Source organism: Erithacus rubecula (genome assembly GCF_903797595.1).
Source record: "Erithacus rubecula genome assembly, chromosome: W".
In the NCBI taxonomy this organism is placed as follows: Eukaryota; Metazoa; Chordata; class Aves; order Passeriformes; family Muscicapidae; genus Erithacus; species Erithacus rubecula.
Window position 1 is genome coordinate 858,398 of NC_136690.1, and position 21,579 is coordinate 879,976.

General features: G+C 45.8%; 1 protein-coding gene and 1 long non-coding RNA gene across 2 annotated transcripts in view; both read left to right on the plus strand.

The window, feature by feature from the left end:
• LOC306814066 overlaps window positions 1–21,579 on the plus strand; it is a 273,289-nt gene that overhangs the window by 212,714 nt on the left and 38,996 nt on the right. The gene's annotated exons all lie outside the window — the stretch shown is intronic.
• The window catches only part of LOC306814060 (mothers against decapentaplegic homolog 7-like), a gene marked incomplete at its 5' end in the record, with an annotated part of 43,903 nt that continues 32,372 nt past the window's right edge, over window positions 10,049–21,579 (plus strand). The window contains 3 exons of the mRNA XM_079329770.1: window positions 10,049–10,559; window positions 11,081–11,134; window positions 14,444–14,515. Of these exons, the coding sequence (XP_079185896.1) occupies window positions 10,049–10,559; window positions 11,081–11,134; window positions 14,444–14,515 (637 nt within the window). The remainder of the gene's footprint in view (window positions 10,560–11,080; window positions 11,135–14,443; window positions 14,516–21,579) is intronic.

Here is a 21,579-nt window from a genome sequence, read left to right on the forward strand (position 1 = left end):
GATGAGTTCCATGGGTGGATGGTGAGCCTCATGAAACCCATCTTGTACAAATGCATAATCACATCTCCAAACATTCCTCCCTTCCCACATACTTGCATTCGTGACCCTTAACATTCTGCTCAAAGCGCTATGAGAGTTGGGATTGTAAGCTTTCCCTTGGCATTGGTAAATCCTGGTTACAATGTACTGGTGTGGTGTTGCTTTGACACTTATTATAGTTGTGGCAATGACCGCAAGGGTCACAACAGTTCACATTATATCCATGGTAGCTATAAGTCCATTACTTGCTGTTCCTGGTGAATTTCAGCTTCAGGTCTCCGTTGCCTGGTGCAATTTTCAAAATTTCTTTAGGACGCTTCTTCACTTGGGAGTGATGGATCCTAGCCTTCTGTTCTTTGATTGTGACTGTCGTGAAGGTGGTGAGGAGTACCTGGAATGGTCCTTCCCACTGTGGATACAAAGTCTTCACTGCAAAAGACTTAACATATACATAATCCCCAGGTTGTACATCATGTGCTGGCCCATCTAATTCTCTGCTTTGGGCCCCAGCCACATATTTTCCAATTTCTCTAAGTTGTTTATTCAGGGCCACCATGTATTTGTGTAGAGTTTCTTCCTCTACTTGAAATTCCTTCTTGGACTGCACATGGTCTGCCATACAATATTTCAAAAGGGCTTAATTTCCTTTTTATTCTTGGTTTTGTTCTAATCCATACTAATGCCAGTGGAAGAGTGTAACTGTATGAGGCTAGATGTGGTTTCTCTAGTCTTTAGCTACAAGTCTGGATGGCTCCGAAAAGTCCTTGTAGCAATACAGTTACCAAGACAGCTAAAAGATTCTGAGATCTTGCTGCAGAAGTTCCCAAGACAATTTATTTCTTCGAAGGGGTTCGCATACAAAAAAACGATTACTTAATACAACAAGGGGTTTTTATAGCTTTTCAGAGGATTGAGTTCTTAACCAATGAAAACTACAAATTACAAACTATCTAATTACCTTAATAGTCTAAGTAAGAAAAAAAAAATCACTTAACAACTTCAAAGACCAATAGAAATCCCAAGAGATAACAGAAGTTTTGATAAGGAGGATGGGGCATGCTCTGAGGGGTTTCTTTGTCTTTAGGGAACCAGATCCCAGGGGCCCTGTTCGGGGGAACTAACATCATCCACAGAAGAGCCTGGGGCCAAGGCAAATTTGCCTCTTGCCCCAGCCTAACATCTAGTTGTTTGATCAAATGGTTCATTTTCTCCACTTGGCCACTGGATTGAGGGTGATATGGGATATGCAATTCCCAATCTATCTCAAGGTGGCGATTAATTTGCTGTACAATTTTCAAGATAAAATGTGGCCCTCTATCAGAAGATATAGCGGCTGGGACTCCAAAACATGATATTATTTCTTGTAACAGTGTCTTGGTCACTTCTCGTGCTTTAGCTGTCCGGGTAGGAAAGTCTTCTGCCATCCTGAAAAGGTATCTGTTAACACTAATAGGTAATGATACCCCCCCTTTTCTGGGCAATTCCATAAAATTAATTTGCCATTGCTGCCCAGGTCTACAACCTTTCCCAATATGTCCAACTTTAGGCTTTGGAAATTTTTTAGGATTAGTTAGGCAGCAAAACTGAGGAGTTACTTGTGTTACTGTGCCTTGTAATTTTCTAGCCAGAATTCTATCTTTTAAATAATTGTATAGGGCGTCTACTCCCCAATGTTCTCATGTTGTTTTAGCACTAATGACCACAAATAAGAAGGCACTACAATTTTTCCTTCTTTTGTTACAGCCCACCAGTCCTGGTTATAAGTTGCTTCTACTTCCTTAATAAGTTTTTTATCCTTTTTGTTATATACTGGCTTACCTTCAATAGAGATCTTTTCATCTGGAATTAATGCTGCCTCGACTATTTCATTGGGTACCTCACCTTTGGCTGCGTCTTTTGCCTCTCTATCCACCAGCATATTTCTTTCTTCTAATTCTGAGCTCACTTTTTGGCGTGCCTTGATGTGCATAATAGCTACTTTTTCAGGTAACTGAACTGCATCTAATGGTTTTAGTATTTCTTGTGCGCGTTTAATATTTTTCCCTTGTGAGTTCAGCAGTCTTCTTTCTTTCCAAATAGCTCCGTGTGCATGAACCACTTCAAATGCATACCTTGAGTCTGTATAAATGTTGATTTCTTTTCCTTTTGCCAGCTCTAAGGCCTGGGTTAAGGCGATTATTTCAGCTTTTTGTGCAGAGGTGTTTGTTGGCAATGGTCCAGACTCTATTACTTCTCTGCCTGTGGTAACCGCATACCCAGCATGTCTTTTTTCACTGATGATATAGCTGCTCCCATCAGTGAACCAGCTCTCAGCGTCCTCGAGAGGGGTGTCCTTCAGATCCGGGCGACTGGAGTAGGTGGCTTCAATGGTCTCCAGGCAGTCGTGGATCACTGGTTTTCCCATATTCCCACTGAAGAAAGAAGCTGGGTTCACAATGTTAGTTACCACAATTTCAACATTATCTTGTTCTACCATTATGGCCTGGTACTTTAGAAATCTTTGTGGGGAAAGCCAATGTCCCCCTTTCACCTCCAGGACTTCAGACACTGTGTGGGATACTAGCACGGTCATCTTCTGGCCTAGGGTGAATTTCTGTGCCTCTTGGATGTTCACTGCTACTGCTGCAACAGCTCTGAGGCACCCTGGCCACTCCTTGGCTGCCGTGTCCAGCTGTTTGGAGAGGTAGGCAACTGCCCTCTGGTAAGGCCCCAGGTCTTGTGCTAGTGCTCCCAGAGCAATCCCTTGTTTTGCGTGAGAAAAGAGAAAAAATGGTTTACTCACATCTGGAAGTCCCAGGGCTGGAACTGACATAAGAGCCTTAATTAGTTGATTGAAGGCTCATGTTGTTTCTGTTGTCCACTGAAGATTTCTGTTCCCTTCCGTGATTAAGGCATACAGGGGTTTAACGAACAATCCATAGTTATAAATCCACAGTCTGCACCACCCTGTCATGCCTAAAAGGTTCTCAGTTCTTTTACTGTCTGGTGTTTCAGGGTTTGCATACTGCTTCCTTACAGTCTTTCCCCAAGGTCCTTTGTCCAGCACTTACTTCATAGACCAGGTAAATCACTGTTTGTTTCACCATCAGGGCTTACTTTTGGGATACCCGATACCCCTGCAGGCCCAAAACGTTTAGGAGGCTTACTGTCCAATCCACACATGCCTCTTGGGTCCAGGTGGCTATTAAGAGGTCATCCACGTAGTGAAGCAGCTGTCCTTCTCCTGGTGGGGGTTCCCAAGACTCCAAATCCTTTGCCAGCTGTTCCCCAAATACGGTAGGGGAGTTCCTGTACCCCTGGGGCAGTACACACCATGTGAGCTGAGTTTTTCGTCCAGTTTTGGGATTCTCCCATTCACATGCAAAAATTTCCTGGCTGGCTTCATGGAGAGGAAGGCAAAAGAACGCATCCTTCAAATTTAACACAGTAAACCAGGTTAGTTCAGGTGTTAGAAGAGTTAACAAGGTGTAGGGGTTAGCAACCACTGGGTATAAATCTTCAGTCATCTTATTAACAGCTCTTAAATCTTGTACTAACTTGTATGATCCATTGGGCTTTTTCATGGGCAAAATAGGAGTATTAAAATCAGATTGACACTCTTTTAATAGTCTTATTTGCAAAAAGTTTTCAATGATTGGGCTAATTCCTTCTCTGTCTTCCCTTATCAAGGGAGATTGTTTGACCCTTACCAATTGTTTTCCTTCTTTAAGCCGGATTTGTACTGGTAGAGCATTCTTTGCTCTCCCTTGTATATTAGAGGCCCACATCCCATGGAACACCTGATCTGTTATTTTCTGAATAAATTCTTCATCATTTTCAACTTCATTTTTTTGGTTATTAGCATTAAGCTTAACAGTTCCATATATTGTTGATCTTTTACCTCCAAACTGTTATGGGTTATGTTTTGACTAGCTCCTCTCCCTACCCCCCACCATGGAGCTGCCGGCCCCTCCCCCGGGCTGTTTTATCTAGGCAGGTGTTTTTCTGCTTTTGGTGGCTTTAGCTGCTGCTCGCTGCTGCTCGCTGCTGCTTGCTGCTGCTTCTGCTGCTTCTGCTGCCCCCCCTGCCCCCCCTCCCTCTCCGCTGCTTCAGCTGCTTTTCCCCCGGCTGCCTAAGCTGCTCCTCTCCCTCTCTCCCTCCTCCTCATCCCTAAGATTTGCACCGGCTTCCAGAGGACACGGATCTGAACTTCAGAGACCACCTCTGGAAGTCTGCCAAAGAAGCTCTGCTGCCCTTCCTGGCGAAGATCTGCCGAGTTCATCTCATCTGGGTCTGTGCTGGGAAGTGTTTCTTTTGTATTTTTGTTAATAAAAAGTTTTTTCCACTTTCCCCTGAAGAAAATTCTTTTCGATCTTGGTGAAGGAAGGAATTGTAAGGAGGGGGGAGGGGGCCCTTTGGAGGTCTTTTTCCCCAAATTTGTCCTAAACTTGGACACAAACTAATTTCCTCATCTTTAAATATTGTTTTTGCTTCCAACTGCTCTAGCAGATCCCTGCAGATGGAGCTTTAGGCATGTACAAAAATCAACCAATTCCGCACTGTTTTCCCAATTTATACTTTAAAGGTTTTCAGCTCGGCAAGTCGCCCCTTTCAGTCACCTTTTCTCTGTTCGTCACCCCTTCTTAGTTCTGAGCACTGTTTTTTCCAGTGTCTAAATTTCTTGCAAAACACACATTGGTTTTTTTTCTAGTAGGGGTGGTCCTTGTTTTGAGGGACTATGCTCACCTTTCCCTTTTACATTTTCTTGTATTATTGCTACTAATTTCCTTGTTCCTAGTTTACATCCCTCTTCCCGATTGCTGAAAACTCTCCATGCCTCATTCAGCCAAGTCTCTAAGTTCTGACTTGCTGGGTCCTGCATCTTCTGGAGCTTTTGCCTGATGTCACTTGTATATTGCCTTGAAAACAAGCTTACGAATTGTTGTATTCCCTCATCAGATTCAGGATCCAGGGTGGTGTGTTGACCCATTGCCTCTTGCAACTGGTCTAGAAATTCAGAAGGAGTTTGAGAGGAATTCTGTTTAACAGCATAAAGGGCTGACGAGTTTATAGTTCTAGGAATTGCTCTTCCCAGTCCCTTTACTATCAATTTCTGATATTTTGTTAGCCATGCTCTTCCCTCTGGCCTATTAGCATTCCAACCCGGGTCCTGAGGGGGAAATACATCTTTACCACCATCTTGTGTTTATACATTATACACATCCTTTCAATACTGAATTGGGGCTTAGAAAAAAAAGATGGGGACAGATTTTTGAAGGGCTTATAGTGATAGGACAAGGAGTGATGGTTTAAACTAAAAGAGGGGAGAATCAGACTAGATAAAAGGAAGAAGCTTTTTACACTGACAGTGGTGAGTCACTGCTACAGGTTGTCCAGAGAGGTGGTAGATGCCCCATCTCGGAAGTGTTCAAGGCCAGGTTGGATGGGGCTCTGAGCAAGCTGGTCTAATTGAAGATATCTCTGCTCATTACAGAGGAGTTGAACTAAATAATCTGTAAAAGTTCCTTGCAACCCAAAGCATTCAATGATTCTACGATTCAAACAGATTTTATTCCTTCTTGTGGCTTTACAGTGCCCCTGGTATGTTTTGGGGCAGGTTTCTGGTCCAGGCTGACATTGACCTATCCATGAGTAATGCATCTACCTACAGTAGCACAGGCTATGGGAATCACCCTTCTTTCTGAGCATCCCTCCAACCCAGGTTCCATGCCCATTTTTATCAGTGTCATTATATTTATTTCTGTATTTTCCATACGGGCACATATATAGGATCTGTTTAAACAAGTTTGTGGGGTTAATTAGAAAGCAGTTCTTTATTGGTTGTTTAATATTTGACACTTCTGGAGCAATTTTCACCTGCAGAGATTGCAAAGGCAAGTGCCGGTGGCCCAGTTGTACTTCAGGGAAAGGGATGTGCTCAAGGCCACCTAGACTACCTATGACAGTGTTATAAATGACAATATAATATTGTTTTTTCCATTTATGTATTAGCTTTTGCATGTTGTTATTAATCACAAATATTTTGGTATGGTACAATTTATACTTACTTTTAACTGCTTTTGGTATAGTATAATCTGTCAGTTTATATATGCGCTTTATAGCTTATATAAATAGTAGTGTGATAAATATATATATCTTAGACCATAGCATAATATTAAAATAGAGACTGTGAGATGTTAAAATATCTTTTTTTTTTGTTTCATGTAACTCACTCAGAGAATGGTGTAAAATAATTAGGTGATTCCCCGCATTCGTGGACAATCTTATCTGAAGGACAAAGATAATGGGGACAGAAACCAGAACACCGAGAAAAGAATTTACAAACTCCGTGCTATCAGGGATTGTAAAAACAACAGGATGGAACCACGAGAAAAAATAAAATATATTAAATTAATCAATAGGATGGCATGCCAACAAGTCAAAGGTTAAAACCAAGCAAGAAATTCCCTGAAACATCTAAGCTCTCAAGAATGTTTAAATAATGTATAAAACTCATGAATATGCATATACTCCTGTAATATAACAGTATGTAGGGAACATTGTTTTACAATAACCATGTGTTTTCTGGCCCATTGCCAAAAACACCCCAGCACTAAATATTTGTCCCTTTTTATACCTTATTAAACTTTAAAAAATTCTAAACTGTGAACTTTGTTTTTTAAAATATTTTAAAATATGTTATTGACTCCAGGACACCATTCCTGTTCTCTATCCCTTCACAGCATACATAACATACTTTTTGTCATTCTGTTTATGACAATAAAGTAATTGCAGTCATCATTGGTGAGACAAGAGGAGCCACAGAGGGAAAAAAAAAAAAACCCAAAGACATTTATACCAGTCTGGAAAGTTTTAAAAATTTTAAAAGTGCAATGCATGGATTAATGGGCATGTCCAGTGTGCCTTTCATTGACAAATACAGGAATGAGAAGGAACTCTTATTACCCTATTAATTTACCATATGCATCCCAGTGGAAGAGGGATTGAAGTTCACTAAGGAAACAAGGAAATCTGCTTTGGTGTACATGAGCTCACTCTGGAGGCTGGTGAACGAGATTTTAAACTAAAAATATTACCCAAATTAAATTTTTCAGTATACAGAAGCAACCATTTTAAAAGCAGTGGGATTTTCTTGTGCATGCAGGAGACCCAGATGTTGGTGCTGTTCCCCTTTGGCCTCCTCCTCTGTCATTCCAAGGCCAGAGGGCTGTGCTCTAGGCTTCACACAGTTCACCCCACCTCTGAAACTGGAGCCTTGTCTGCAGCATCATCAACTGCAGAATTTAATGAGCATCATCTGATGTTAACTATTTGGAGGTGAAGTGAGGAGTCCCCTTCCCCTCCAACACCTTCCTCAGACTCCAGTTTCATAACAAACCTTCCTGAATTATTCTTTTTGATGCCAGCAAATAATGCTCTTCCCCTTCTCATTTTTTCCATACCATTAATACAAATTTTAAGCAGATTTTTGGCCTAAATGAGCATAGTTTCATTAATATTTAATAAGGCTGCCCCAAAATCAAACCCCTTTCTAGCTAATTTAGATCCAGATTCTGCAAATACCATGCCTGTTTGAAGACTCCCTGACCTGCTCACATGAATATTTGCATGACTGGATTTTAAAATTATCCTTGCTCTCCTGCCAGCACCAAAGGCAGGGATTCAGGACAGGCACCCCAGGGATGCCCTGTCTGCATGGTGTGTTAAGTTTTATGTGGTTTATGGCTGGTATTACATTTAGTTGGGTGCAATTCTTTTAGAATTGGATTAGCTTTCAGCAGCCATAATTTAAGTCTTGGCTTCTACTTCCAACGTGATAACTGACTTACTGAGTGACCTGGAAGCAACTTATCTATCTGCACTTATTATATTAAAAAGGAGCTACTCCTCCGTGGGAGTGGATGTGGAATGGGAACCCTTGGGGGCTTCTGCCCTGCTAAACATGGTTCTAGGAAGTCTGTCTGGACTTCCCAGCTCTGCCACAGAGTGCAGCAGGGCTGGTAAAGCTGCATAGCCTCTTAGTGGTTCAGTTTCCCCATCCTCTGCAGGTCCAGAATTGGAATGTGGGATCTGCGGAGTTCCCAGGGTGCAAGGGATTATTACCACTAGTAGTACCCATAACGAGAATATCAGAATGCTATGTGCTGATCATTTCTGCTTTGCATTTGACGAGAATTGGAAGTGCACCAACCCTCTATGAAATATTTTCCCATCCTTTGGCGGCAGGTGATGTAAAAATGGAAAGTTTTTTTGTTTTTTTTTTTTGTTTTTTTTTTTTGTGCCATGTCCTCCTTCGATGCCCAGAACCATATACATATAAATAAAATATCTAAGTTTTATTACTGATTTGGTTTAATATTTCAATACTTACAGTGGGTTCCGGCACACCCCGTCCCCGGAGGCTCCCTCTGCTGTGCCCCGCTAGGTGTAGGGGAGAGACCAGCTGCTCCGCACCATCGCCATGTTCCCGGAGGGGCCCCTCCATCCTGGGGCAGGGGTGGAGGTTGGGGAAGGGGAACGGGGACGAGGGAACTCACAACCTTTCATCAACCCCAGTAGCCGATTGCGCAAGGCGATTTGAGGTAAATATATAGATATTTTTTTCCCCTAGAGCGACACGGTGTCTAGACTCCCACGTGATGGGGCCGGGGCCGAGCCGGGGGCGCGCCGCTGCGCACTGCCAGCCGCCGCCGGAGCCGGGGGGAAAGCAGAGCGGGGGACTGAGCTGTGGAGAGGAGGCGCAGGCACCGCGTCACCGTCGTCTCCTCTCCCTCCGTGCCCCGCTCTGCCGCCGGGGCTACCCTCTCCCGCAGCAAAGAAAATACGGAGGCGCTCGTGCGGGGAGTGCAGCTTGTTGCAGCGAGTGGAGGGAAGGGAAAAAGAAAAAAAGCCCCAAGCCAAGAAAGGAGGAAGAGGAAGAGGAAAAGGAAGAAGGAGAGGAGGGAAAGGAAGGCAGACAGGAAGGAAGAGACAGGAGGAAAAAAAAAAAGACAAAACACAGAAACAGAGACGCCGGCAGCAAGGAGAGAGTCGCTAGGCGGTGGGCAAGCCCCGCATCCATGTAAGCACCGCCGGGAGCGGCGAGCGGCTGGCTTGACTCGGCGCGGCTCCCCCCGCCGCGGCACGCTGCTGGGGAAGGCAAGGAGGAGGGGATACAGCTCCACTTTCCTTTCCCTTCCTGTCTTTCCGTAGAAGTAGGTTTAAGATTCCGTGTGTGTGTCTATGTGGATTAAAATCACTGGAAAAAGGAGGAAAAAATCCCACCTCGAACACCCCCTCACGACGACCTGGGCTTTTTATAGGGATACAACACTGGATGCGCTTGTTCGTCTCTTTTGTGACGGATGCTTAAACCGGCGTTCAAACCTTAGGGCTGGTGTTCCGTTTTTTGGGGTTTTTTTGGGGTTTTTTTGTTTTGTTTTTTGTTTTTTGTTTTTGTTTTTTTGTTTTTCACTACAAACCATTTTGGACCGCTTTTTATTTTTTATCCTTTGATTCTGCCCTGCCGTATCCCTGCCTCCTTATCCCCCTGCACTCCCTCCCCGGCGTGGAGGATTGATGGGCTCCGCGGCCCCTGGGCAGCCGAGGTTCTCCCGCGGCTCTGGCAGCGGCTTCGCCGTCGCACAGGGCGGCGAGGCGCCGACAGCCTCCGCCAGCCTCCCCCCGTGCTAGGCGCCACAGGCTCCAGACGGGGTTTTTATTTTTCTTTTCTTTTAAGGGCAAAGCCAAGGCGAGCAGCTGCTCCCCGCTCTCCCCCGTTTTTTTCCTAATATGATTTTTTTTTAACTCGCGCGCACTCGCAGCGAGAAGAGGCGCGGCCGGCGCTGACCCCCGCAGGAGGCGGAGGGACCCGCGGACCCAGCGCGGAGACTGGCGCATGCCACAGCCTGCCTCGGTTCCGCTGCCCCCCGCCGCTGCCCTCCGCTGCCACTGGATCCCCCCCTGCCGGCCCCTTCATGCTCGGCGGACGACATGCCCGTTTTGTAGCCGGAGCCCTCTCTCGTCCCTTATGTTCAGGACCAAACGTTCGGTGCTCGTCCGGCGGCTCTGGCGGAGCCGTGCACACGGCGGAAAGGAGGAGGTGGCGGCGGAGGGCGAATCCGGCGTGACCGTGGCCGAAGCCTGGGTGCCTGCCTGCGGCGAGGGGCGCGGGTGCTGCCTGGGCAAGGCGGGCTGCGGCGGGCGGGCGGCAGCGCGCGCAGAGACGGAGGTGGAACTGAAGGCTCTGACCAACGCCGTGCTGAAGCGACTGAAGGAGCGGCAGCTGGAGGGGCTGCTACACGCTGTGGAGTCCCGCGGCGGGGTGCGGACCCCCTGCCTGTTGCTGCCAGCCAAGGCCGACTCCCGGCTGGGCCAGCACTGGTACCCGCTGCCTATGCTGCTCTGCAAGGTGTTCCGCTGGCCAGACCTCCGCCACTGCTCCGAAGTGAAGCGGTTATGTTACTGTGAATCCTACAGCAAGGCTCACCCCGAACTTGTCTGCTGCAACCCGCACCACCTCAGCCGGCTCTGCGAGCTAGGTACGGCGGCGGAGGGAGCAGGGGTACGGGGAGTTGGAGGGGATGGAGGGATGAAGCCCCATTCGCCTTACAGCCCACCTTTTTTTTTTTCCCCTCTGAAAAAAAAAAAACCAAAAAAACAACAAACCAACACACGAAGCCACCTTTCTATTTATTTATTTATGGGGGTTTTTTTTCTCTATAGGGGAGGAGGTGAATTCCCGCCCCGGGGGCCCCGGCGCGGTGGGCGGAGCAGTCTCCCCTCCGTCCCCGCGCGGTGCCGGGGGATTAAGGGCCAAGGAGGCCCCAATTAGACAGCCCGAGCAGTAGATAACAGGGAGGCTGGCGCCAGACGGCCCCTTTTGTTTATCTGACAATTAAATATCAAGGCAATCACCGCCTCTGCCCTGCCTCCAAACCCCAGAGCTAAGACAAACAGTTTTGCTAAAAGAATGCCACTGTTATCATAAATTCCTATCATTTTTTCTTTCATTCTTTCTCATGGCTCTGCCTTTATTTTCTCTGTACTTTTCTAATTCCAGAGTCTCCCCCTCCACCCTATTCCAGATATCCAACGGAATTTCTCAAGCCAAGTGGTAAGTGGACTTCTTGCAATGCAGAAAAGCTGCAGAACATGAATGTGCCATTTTGAAAGGAAAAGTTATTCCTATTGGCCAATAGGAAGTGATTAACACTGCCCATCAGAAACACAGGAACAACTGAGTTACCCAAAAAGATCCTCCTTTTTTTTTTTTTCCTTTTTGAAAGAAAAATCTGTTTTACAGCTGAACTCTCTACTGAGCTTCAACAGGCTGAAGTGGAGTCTGGAAATCTGTTGTTGCAGGTGGGTTTTGCAAGCTCAGAGTTTCTTGGCATTTCTTCTGGGTAGAGGCCAAGAGTTTCCTGTCTCAGTGTCAGTGTCATCTCCTGTGTCAGTTTCCCATCTGATGTTGAGGATTTTTTAGATGGGAGAAGGACAGTAGATGATGATGGGAAGGTGTGAAACCTTTTACCTGGCTAATGTACATCAGCCATCTTCTCCCCTGGGACCTTGGGGGGAGGATGGTCCCTCCATTTAGACTTGGGCAGCTGCATCTAATGATAGAGCTGGGACCATGCATTCAGCAGGAAACTTTTGCTTTTCCATCAAGTGTGATAGTGGCAACAAAAAGTAATTTAAGTATTTAGTGCCATATCTTGTGTTTCATATGGACAGACAGACAGGAATACCAGGACCAATATGGGCTCTCAAAGTGGTCGCCAGTGCGCATAACCATAGGATCACAGAATGGTTTGGGTTGGAAGGGACCTTTAAAGCTCATCCAGTCCAAGCCCCCTGCCATGATCTGGAACATGTGCAACCTGACCAGATTGCTCAGATCCCCGTCCAACCTAAGCTTTAATGTTTCCAGGCATGGGGCATCTACCACCTCTCTGGGCAACCTGTGCCAGTGTTTCACCACCCTCATTGTAAAAAAATTTCTCTGTTCTATCTAGTCTGACTATCCTCTCTTTTAGATTAGAACCATTATGATGGGGATTAAACTGTTTTTCTGGCAGTGATGGAGGCTGATACAGGCCTTGTCACTGGCTGGAGGAAAGCAGGGGTGGACAGGAAGCTGGAGGTCTGCTGCAGGCAATGAAATGTCACATCAGTTTGTGCATTGGCAGGATAGATCTGGCAGAGCAGAAAGATCTGCCCTTGATGGCCAGGTTACCTGTGGGAAGGTTGTAGGTCCAGGCTGGCTTGCTCATTCATAGAATCCTTCAATGGTTTGGGTTGGAAGGGACCTTAAAGATCATCTAGTTTCAAGTCTCCTTCCATGGGCAGAGACACCTTTCACTAGACCAGGTTGCTCAAAGCCCCATCCATCCTGGCCTTGAACACTTTCAGGAATGGGGAGAACATTCATCAAGGAGAGGACTTCCCCTCTTCCTTACATGGGACATTTGCAGGCATGGGTGATAGTGGCTTGCATGGGGCTAGGTTCACCCTGCAAGCCTGGAGGCATGTGGGTGCTCAGCATCCCCGATGTTCCTGTAGGAGCTGCTGCTTGCAGTTGTTGGAAGCAAGATGGACATCAGTGCCTCCAAATAATTCAAGCAGGTATTTTGCCCCATCATTAAGTGGGACAAGGGGCTGCAAGTCGCTGTGTCCATCATGCTCCTAGGTGACTGGTCATGGTGGTGCTGGAGTATGAGAGTTCAGGAAACCCACTGAGTTGTTATTGCAGAGCTGAATGCCTTCCTGTGACCTTGAATTTGAGGAGCTGAAGGTTTGGCAGCTTCCAGGAGCTGTTGGACATGTTGCAAAGTTATGCTGGTGGCCACCAGGATTGTGTCTCTGCAATGGTTTTATATTGTGAGAAATATTGCGTCTTCTAAAGAGACTTCAGAGGATAATTCATTGATGAGGAGAACTGGCTGTGGATGATGGGATACAAGAAGGGAGTTGATAAGTCATGAAAGCACTTCACCCCATTGCTAAGTTTATACATTTTAAGTTGGGGTAGGATTCTCTCCTGCCATCCTGTTTGATGTGCTAACAGGGGACCTGGTTGCATATGATCCCTAGAACAAGACAACATGGAAAGGGAGAATGATGTCCTCTATCCCACAGGGACTCTTCAGGGAGCTGTAGCTGGGGGCAGAAGGAGCCCAGTGCAGAGCAGGGTGGTCCAGCCTACATTCAGAAAGCATCTGTAGCTCAAGAAGTTATAGCCATCCCAGGAGAGGGGCAGAGGGAATCTTCTGCCTGGAATAGAAAGGGTTAAGAAAAAAAAAGAGGGAAAACAAAAAGCCCCAAAAAACAAAACAACATAAAAACCCAAGCACCCATATTTCTCATGACAAGGCATCATATACAATATTTTGCAAGTAAGTTCATTTCCTGTCTCCCCTATTGTTTTTTGTTTGATTAAGTATGTCCTGTTAAACTGTATATTCCTGTTAGGACTTTGATAAAATGAGGTTATACACACATGAATTTCTTATCCACTTGGATTTCAGGGATAAAATCTTGAAAAATTACTTTATCAGTTGGGAGAAAATTATCTTGACTCCTGGTGGTGGCCCTTGCTTTGAGATACAGCTGTGAGCAGTGATGTCATTAGGGAGCCCAAATTTGACAAAACCCAAAGTCTCTGGGAGCTTGCTGGGGAGCAGAAGGTTGTGTGAACTTCACAGGCCTTCTCAGGTTTATCCTTGAGCTTGTCCCACACATGGTAGTGACCAAAAAGGTGAAGTTGTGCCTGCAGGACAAGGAGATTAGTGTTAACTTCTGGCTGTTCCTGGAGGAACATCAGGAGAAACTTGTAATAGGGCTGCCAATCTTACTCTGCCCTTTGGTGGTGCATGGAGGAGTAGATCCAATTGCTCACCTGTCTTAGGAGGTGACAGCAGGGTATAAGATCTACCAGAAGCCAGTGGTGACAAAAAATGAGCAGAGAAAGGCAAATGTAGACTGTTTGCTGCAAAAGGGCAGCGATGAGACATTTCCTTTTTGGTTCTCATTTTGGTGAGTTACAGGTGTTGACTAAATTGGAAGTCTAAAACATTTATACATTTAAGCATGTAATGCATTTAAATGTTTTTGGGAGCTCACATCAGAATGGCGGCAACCTTGATCTTATCACCCAGTGACTTGGATGGAGAGGTGGCAGCCAGTCTGTTATTTTTGCTAGTCTATAATCAGCATTAGATGGTGATGAAGAACAGTGTGCAGATGACTGAGGCAACAAGTTAAGGTGGATGTTTCTTGATGAACTACAGTCTCTGTGCTGGACAATTAGTAATTGTTTCTTGCTAAGCCCTTTGGAATGTGTGTTCTGCTCATAGCATTGCTGGGAACCTGCAAAGAACTGCTTATATACTGTTGGTTTTTTTCTTTGCCTCTGCTCCATCAGATTGTCCAGTTTCTGTGTCTTCCTCCACTGAAACAGGAAGAATTAATTGTCTATCCCCTGGGGGGCTTTCAGGTAAGACATCACTTTTTTTTCTTTGATCTTGGATACAGGTTGAGTTGACCAAGGGTCCCAACAGAAGGCAAAGTGATGCTGAGGAGTTTTGGGGATGAGTGTTGTTGAGAAAGGCATGCTTGAAGGGGAAATTAGGTTTCATTTCAGTAGCAGTCGCATACCTCTCATGCAGAGGATGTGTTGAAATCCCAGGCAAGGTTCTCCATCCCCAAAAGCCCATATTTCCTTTGAATTCCAGCCTTATGCCCTATTAATTTTTGGACAGAGGCAGGAAGAGGCCTGTTGGGGAAGGCTAAGTGATGCTGTCTGCTGATTTGTTCAGATACATGGATTATGGGAGCAGGTGCAGTTGTGCCTTGCAGAAGTATTTGGTGTCAAGGTCTCTGACTTGGTGGTGGTGGCACATCATGTCTCTGGGTTGAGAGCTGTGCTTGGGCTTTGCTCCTGGTAGGGTAACCAGTATCCTGCATCTAATGTGTGAGGGTTATGGTGCCTGGTGAGGAAAGGTGACCCCATTGTTTGCAGAGGACATTGCAGAAGGAGTTGGGCTCAATGATCCCTATGGATTCCTTCCAACTTGAAATACTCTATGGTTTTGATCATTTTCCTGTTTGACATTTCCTTTAGCTTCCAGGTGCTGTTATGGGATGGAGGTTTGAAGGGTGGTTTCCCCACCCCTCTTGGCCTTTGGGTTGGAGCAGACCTTTAATGGTCATCTAGTCCGACTCCCACCCCTTTTCCAAGGTGTGATTTCAGCTCCTCATCTTCCATCTTGGATGGGCCAAGTTGGTGAATGGGCTCTGTCTCTACCAGGATTAGAGTGTCTGAAACCATGTACTTGCATGTACTCACTGATGTTTGAAGGTCCTTCTCTTTGTGCTGATGTCTCCTTGATTTATGCTTTATTCATCACCCTGAAGCAAATTTCACAAATAGGTCATTAGTGACTGCATGCACGCATCTGCCCCTTCCTCTCTTCAGGAACTGCATTTGGTGTGGATGTCTTTAAGTCAGCTTTGTTTGTTTTTATTTGGGTCTAATATATTCCTTGTCTGTTATTTGAGAGGAGAGCATGTTGTTTGCTCAAAGGCCCTAATAAGAATTAATCAAAGGAAGGGAGAGAGGGAACAGAGAAACTTGTAATTTTTAATACAGAACACTTTTTGGTTTTGAGGATTTTTTGTTGTTCTTATTGGAGCCTATAGCTTTAGGGAATTTTAAAAAAAGACTGTAAAAAGAAAAGAGACAAGAAGCAAAACAATACAATAAGGATGTTGTTAGATTTTTTCCTTTTTCTTTCTGAAATATACTCATTGCAAAAGAGAGAGTTCAGTTCCACAGCATACCACATGAAATGAGCAAAAGAAGTACACTTTTAAAAGGAGGTTTTCTATAAGGGTCACCCTGTTCATAACATCTTGTCTGGCTGCTCTTCTCCCAAAGGGAAGGTTGGAGGTGGGGGCTTAGGCTGCAGGAAATAACATGGCTTGTTCTGGGTGCCTCCCAAAGGCCTCTGGGAAAGGGATCTCTAGCTCCTCCATAGAGCCTCCTCTCCAAAAGAAAGCATATTTGGCCCTGAAAATGCTTTTTAAACTTATTATATTTTTATAATTTCATTGGAGTGCACTTTTTTTAGTCTTATGAAATGTTCATCCCCCACCAAGTCTGGAAACAGAACCTTTTGCGATCATTACCTGCTCTTTTTTCCTCCCCAAATGTAATTCTAGCCATTTAGTTTAATGAGGAACTGATAGGAGAGTTGACCCATGAAGGAATGCAGTTAGCTACCGAAGCCCTGAAACCAAGCTGAATGTTTCCACATAAAAGAGCATTTTCTTTTTAATTTGCTTTGATTTACTAACATCTCCCTTCTGCATGCAGAAGTGCAGAGCCAAATATTCCCAACTGGAGAGATCCAGTCAAGAAAGGAAAATAAATGCATTTTACAGCAATACTCCAAAACTCACTTTCCCCTGCTTTTTTTTCTACCCTTCCTGCATATTTTAGTTAGCAGAAGAATGTATTTGAAGAGGGCTTTAATAAGTTATTGGCAGGGTATGTGGCGAGTGCTTTGGCTTGGTCTTATCTAGTTTGGGGAGATGGGGATCCATAATGCCAGTTGGAGAATCCAACATCCCTCATCGTCTCCAGACCAGGGCTGTACACTCTTCTTGAGGCTCCTTGATGAAAGGATGGCTTTAATGAAAGCAAAAAAATGCCAGTTTTGGTAGATTTGGAAACTGGAGTAGGTGGCTGAGGAAGAAGACATTATGGGTGATTGATGGTAGTGGGTTCCTATAGCACCGTAGGCTTTGGCCACCAGTGATGGGCAGTCGATGCTGGTGTAGTAGTGATGTTCAAGGCCAGTAGACCTCTAATGTCTTGAAGCTAGAAGGGCAGGATTTAGTGAGGCAGATTGCTCTCAGCAATGAGAATTTGGGAGCGTGGCCAGCCTGGGGTTCACAGCCATTCTGCCAGGGAAACCATGGGGGTGGGAGTAGAGGGGATGAGAGAATTATGGCAAGAGGAGCATTAAAAAGGAAATCAAAGTGAGTGCCGTTGCAGCTCTCCATGAGGTTCTTTTTATGATCAGGAGTCTGAGATCCAGCCACCACTGGGATCTCAATCTGTCTGGAGGCTGAAAGCATTTTCATTGATGGATAGCAGAGGCACCGGAGGATGTGGGAGGGGGAGCAGTGAGGCCAGGGGTATGTATGGAGAGTGTTTCTCCTTTGCAATAACTGATCTAAGCTGCTCTTTTCCTCCCCCCTCTATTTTCTTTTCTCTTTCCTGGCCCAGGAATGCAATATTGGATAATCCTTCATGCTGTGCTGGTGTCCTCTTCTCATCCCACCTTTACTGTCTCTTCCCCAGCCATCCTATTCTCCAGCTGATGTACCCCTTTCTCTCCCTGAGGCACTGGCTCTCGCTTATCCTTACCTTTATTTATTTTCATTGGTGGTCACTGTATGGGTAGGTAAGGACTCCTCACTCATGGTGTCTCCCACTGACATGGTTGTACTCAGCCCAGATACTTTCTAAACTCAATGTGGTTAAAGAAGAGCAAAAATATCCCATTATCGATAAAAATAAATTCGGTAAATGGGAGAGAGAGGGGAGTTTTTCCTGTACTTTGAGCTGATTCATTCTTGGCAGATGTCTTTGATTATGACTCTTTTCAAACAAGTAAAGCCATGCTTGGAGAGCTTGGAGGTGGCTGGCCTGTGGTCTGGAGCCATTGGATTGGTTGGAGCCGAATTCCCATACAACCCATGGAGAAAGTTCTGTTGCAAGGGTAAAAGTGAGCTGATGGTCCTTGATAGTATCAATGCTGGATCTCCATGGTATGGTCTCCACCAAGCCCTGGACATCTCCCTCTTGACCCATGTGTGGTGTGAGACTGATGGCTCTTGGCTGATGGAAGGTTATGGTACTCATAGTGGGTGAGAAGGTATCTCTCTTGCAGGATATGCTGCAATGATGATGCTGGATCTGCTGGCAAAGTGAAGCTCTCCAAGAAGCCCAGAGCTGGCCATCACAGAGGGAAAACAAGATGAATTGGCATATGTCCTCACCACCTCCACTGCTTTTTTATTTATAAGGGTTATTCATAAAATACCAAATCTGGAAGTTTGTCCAGATTTCAGCCCAATCCTGTTGACTTTTCCTGATTCTGGAACTGCCCCAGGGTCTCCTGGAGCCAGTGGATGTTGAGTGACAGTGCTTGGTAGATGCTGGACCAAGCAAGGCTTTGTAAGGCTTGAGGATGGGAGACCCACAGGGCTCTTCTGCAGGAAGCACAGTCTCAGTTTATCCCTCCCAACTCCTCTGCAACAAAAAGACAAGAAAAGACCTCTGGAGTCTAGAGAAGCATCAGCATCACTCTGGTTCTTCTGGTGGTAGGACCTAATTTGATTTAAGGGACCATTTGGCTGAATGATGCTTCATTTCAAAATTGCAGGCAGGATAGAAATGTTTCACTGTGCCTCTGATCCCTGCTGGTATCTACTCACTAGGGAAGAAGCACCTTGCCCAAATCCAGACCTATTTGTGCCCTAAAGTGGCTCCTCATTACATATCCCATATAAACAGGATCCCATGCAGTTTCTCTGACAGAGTCCTGCCCGTGTTTCCCCATTTCCCCTCTTTCCACCTCCCTCTTGTATGGAGTTTATAACCTCCTGTGAAATGCATTTCTTTACAAATTGGCATTCTATTATAATCTGAAATTGACATCTTCTGTGGAACTGGGATTGTATATTTGTCCCAGGGATAAACAATTGCTTGGGAAATATTTAAGTCACATATTCTTGGTTTATTTTTGAGCATGCATAATTTTAATTTTTTTTTTTTTCTTTGAGCATCACAGGGCATTGCACCCTTTCCTTCCCAGCTTCATTGGAGAGACGACCACCCCTCCCTACTTACTTAAAAACCCACCATCCCATCCTGGAAAGGACAAAGCCTCTGGAGCAGAGCAGGCTGCCTGCCAGAATAGGAGCCTCTCAACTTGCCTTGCACATCATCTGACTGTGTCCGTCAGGGAGGAGGGAGCAGGGAGTTTGACACCAACGCTAGGACTCTTGGCTTGGCGACCCGCTCTGGCTCCTTCAGCCTTGTGAGGCTTTTTTTAAAGAGATTCTCGCTTTTGTCCTGGTTTGAAGGACAGGTGTCTACCAATAAAGGCAGAAGCTTCTCTTTGAAATGGACAATGTAAACCCTCTCCCTCCCGATTATTATAATTTTTGAATCAGGGACACTCAGGCAGAGATAAGGGGGTAGGAATAACAGCTCTTTACTAATATATCTAACCAGACAAGCAGAAAAAACAGCAGCTATGAAAATTAACAACAAAACAGAACAAATAACTCAGTTCCAGTCCCTTTTTTCAGCCACAGACACACTCTGTCTGCGTCCGGTCCCAGTGGTGAAACATGGGTCAGGGCCCATTCAGCTGCAAAGCTAGCAGGTGGGAGCAGGGGAGGAGGCGGCAGCAGCAGCACTGTGTCCCAGGAAGGAGAAGGATGGAGGAAAGCTCCCCGCTCACCATTTGGGTCATGGTGCTCAGCTGTGTTTTTAGAGGTAGGAGGCTGGATTAAGAACAGATGCAGGGCAGTGTCCGACTGCAGAGAACCTTGGTCCCCAGCATTCGGACAGTGTGGGCTGCAAAAACGAGCAGTCCCTGGACTCTTCTCAGATCCCAACAGCGAAAAAGCAGAGAGACAGCCCCCTGCCCATCCCTTTGTCTTGAGCCATGAAGAGCTTGGGTGTAACCAGGCAGGATTTCTTAGCATAATAATGGGAAAAATTCTCAAAAAAGGAGGAAAACTAAGGGAACAAACCCCAACCCCCAACATTATCCACCTCATTTTTTCCCATGCCAACATGCTAGAACAAATTAAAATCTTTAAATTATATACATGCATGCAGTTAAAGATACAGGCACAGTATCATAGATAGTTCACCCTAGAACAAGGTCTCCTTGGGGTATGCATTGGGTCTCTTCATCCTTTTGCATCACCCACCAAGTGCAACCTGGTCCTTGAGCGAAAACCACCCCATGAACAGGATTGTCTTTGCTGGAGGCAGAGTTCACCCAGGCAGTTTTTCCTAACATGCCTCTCAGGTGTACCACTGGAACCTTATCTCCATCTGGTGCTCCCAAGGGCTCTGATTGGACAGGGCCTGCTTGGTTAGTGGAACCTCAGATATTACCTTACCAGGTGGCTTTTGGTAGATTAATCTCCCAGTTCTTGAATGTCCCCCACCAAGTGCCTTTAAGGTAGTTTTAAGCAGGCCATTGCACCGTTCGACTTTCCCAGCCACTGGTGCATGATAGGGAATATGATACACCCACTCAATGCCGTCTTCTCTAGCCCAGGTTCTTATAAGACTATTCTTGAAATGAGTCCCGTTGTCTGACTCAATTCTCTCAGGGGTACCATGCCTCCAGAGGACTTGTTTCTCAAGGCCCAAAATGGTGTTCCTAGCAGTGGCATGAGGCACAGGATAGGTCTCCAACCATCCGGTAGTGGCTTCCACCATGGTGAGCACCCAGTGCTTGCCTTGGTGGGTTTAAGGCAGTGTGATGTAGTCAATCTGCCAGGCCTCCCCGTACTTATATTTGGACCACAGCCCCCCAGACCAGAGAGGCTTCACCCGCTTGGCTTACTTGATGACAGCACATGTCTCACAGTCATGGATAACCTGAGAAATACTGTCCATGGTTAGATCCACCCCTCAGTCTCGTGCCCACTTATAGGTGGCGTCTCTGCCCTGATGACCTGAGGCATCATGGGCCCATCAAGCCAAGAACAACTCTCCCTTGTGTTGCCAAGCTAAGTCTATCTTTGATACCTCTATCTGTGCAGCCTGATCTACCTGCTTGTTGTGTCGGTGTTCCTCATTAGCCCGACTCTTGGGAACAGGGGCATCCACATGACGGACTTTCACGGGTAGCTTCTCTACCCGAGTGGCAATGTCTTTCCACTCATCAGCAGCCCAGATTGCTTTTGCCCTACGTTGCCAGTTAGCCTTTTTCCACCTTTTCAGCCAGCCCCACAGAGCATTGGCTACCATCCATGAATCAGTGTAAAGGTAGAGCTTTGGCCACTTCTCTCTCTCAGCAATGTCCAAGGCCAGCTGAACAACTTTAAGTTGATCAAGTTGACTCAATCCAACTTCTCCTTCGGTAGCTTGTGCAACTGGCTGTGTGGGGCTCCATACGGCAGCTTTCCACTTCCGGTTCATCCCCACAATGCAGCAGGAACCGTCGGTGAAAGAAGCGTAGCATGTTTCATCTACTGGCAGTTGGTTATACCATGGGGCTTCTTTGGTCCGGGTCACTTTTTCCTTCTTCTCTTCATTGGCATGACCAAAATCTTCACCTTCCGGCCAGTTTGTAATTATTTTCAAAATCCCAGGGCAATTCGGGTTTCCATTATGGCTGCGCTGTGTGATAAGAGCAATCCACTATCTCCATGTGACGTAGGTGGCATGGTGGGTAGAGGGAACCTTTCCTTTGAACATCCACCCCAGCACTGTCAGTTGGGGTGCCAGGAGAA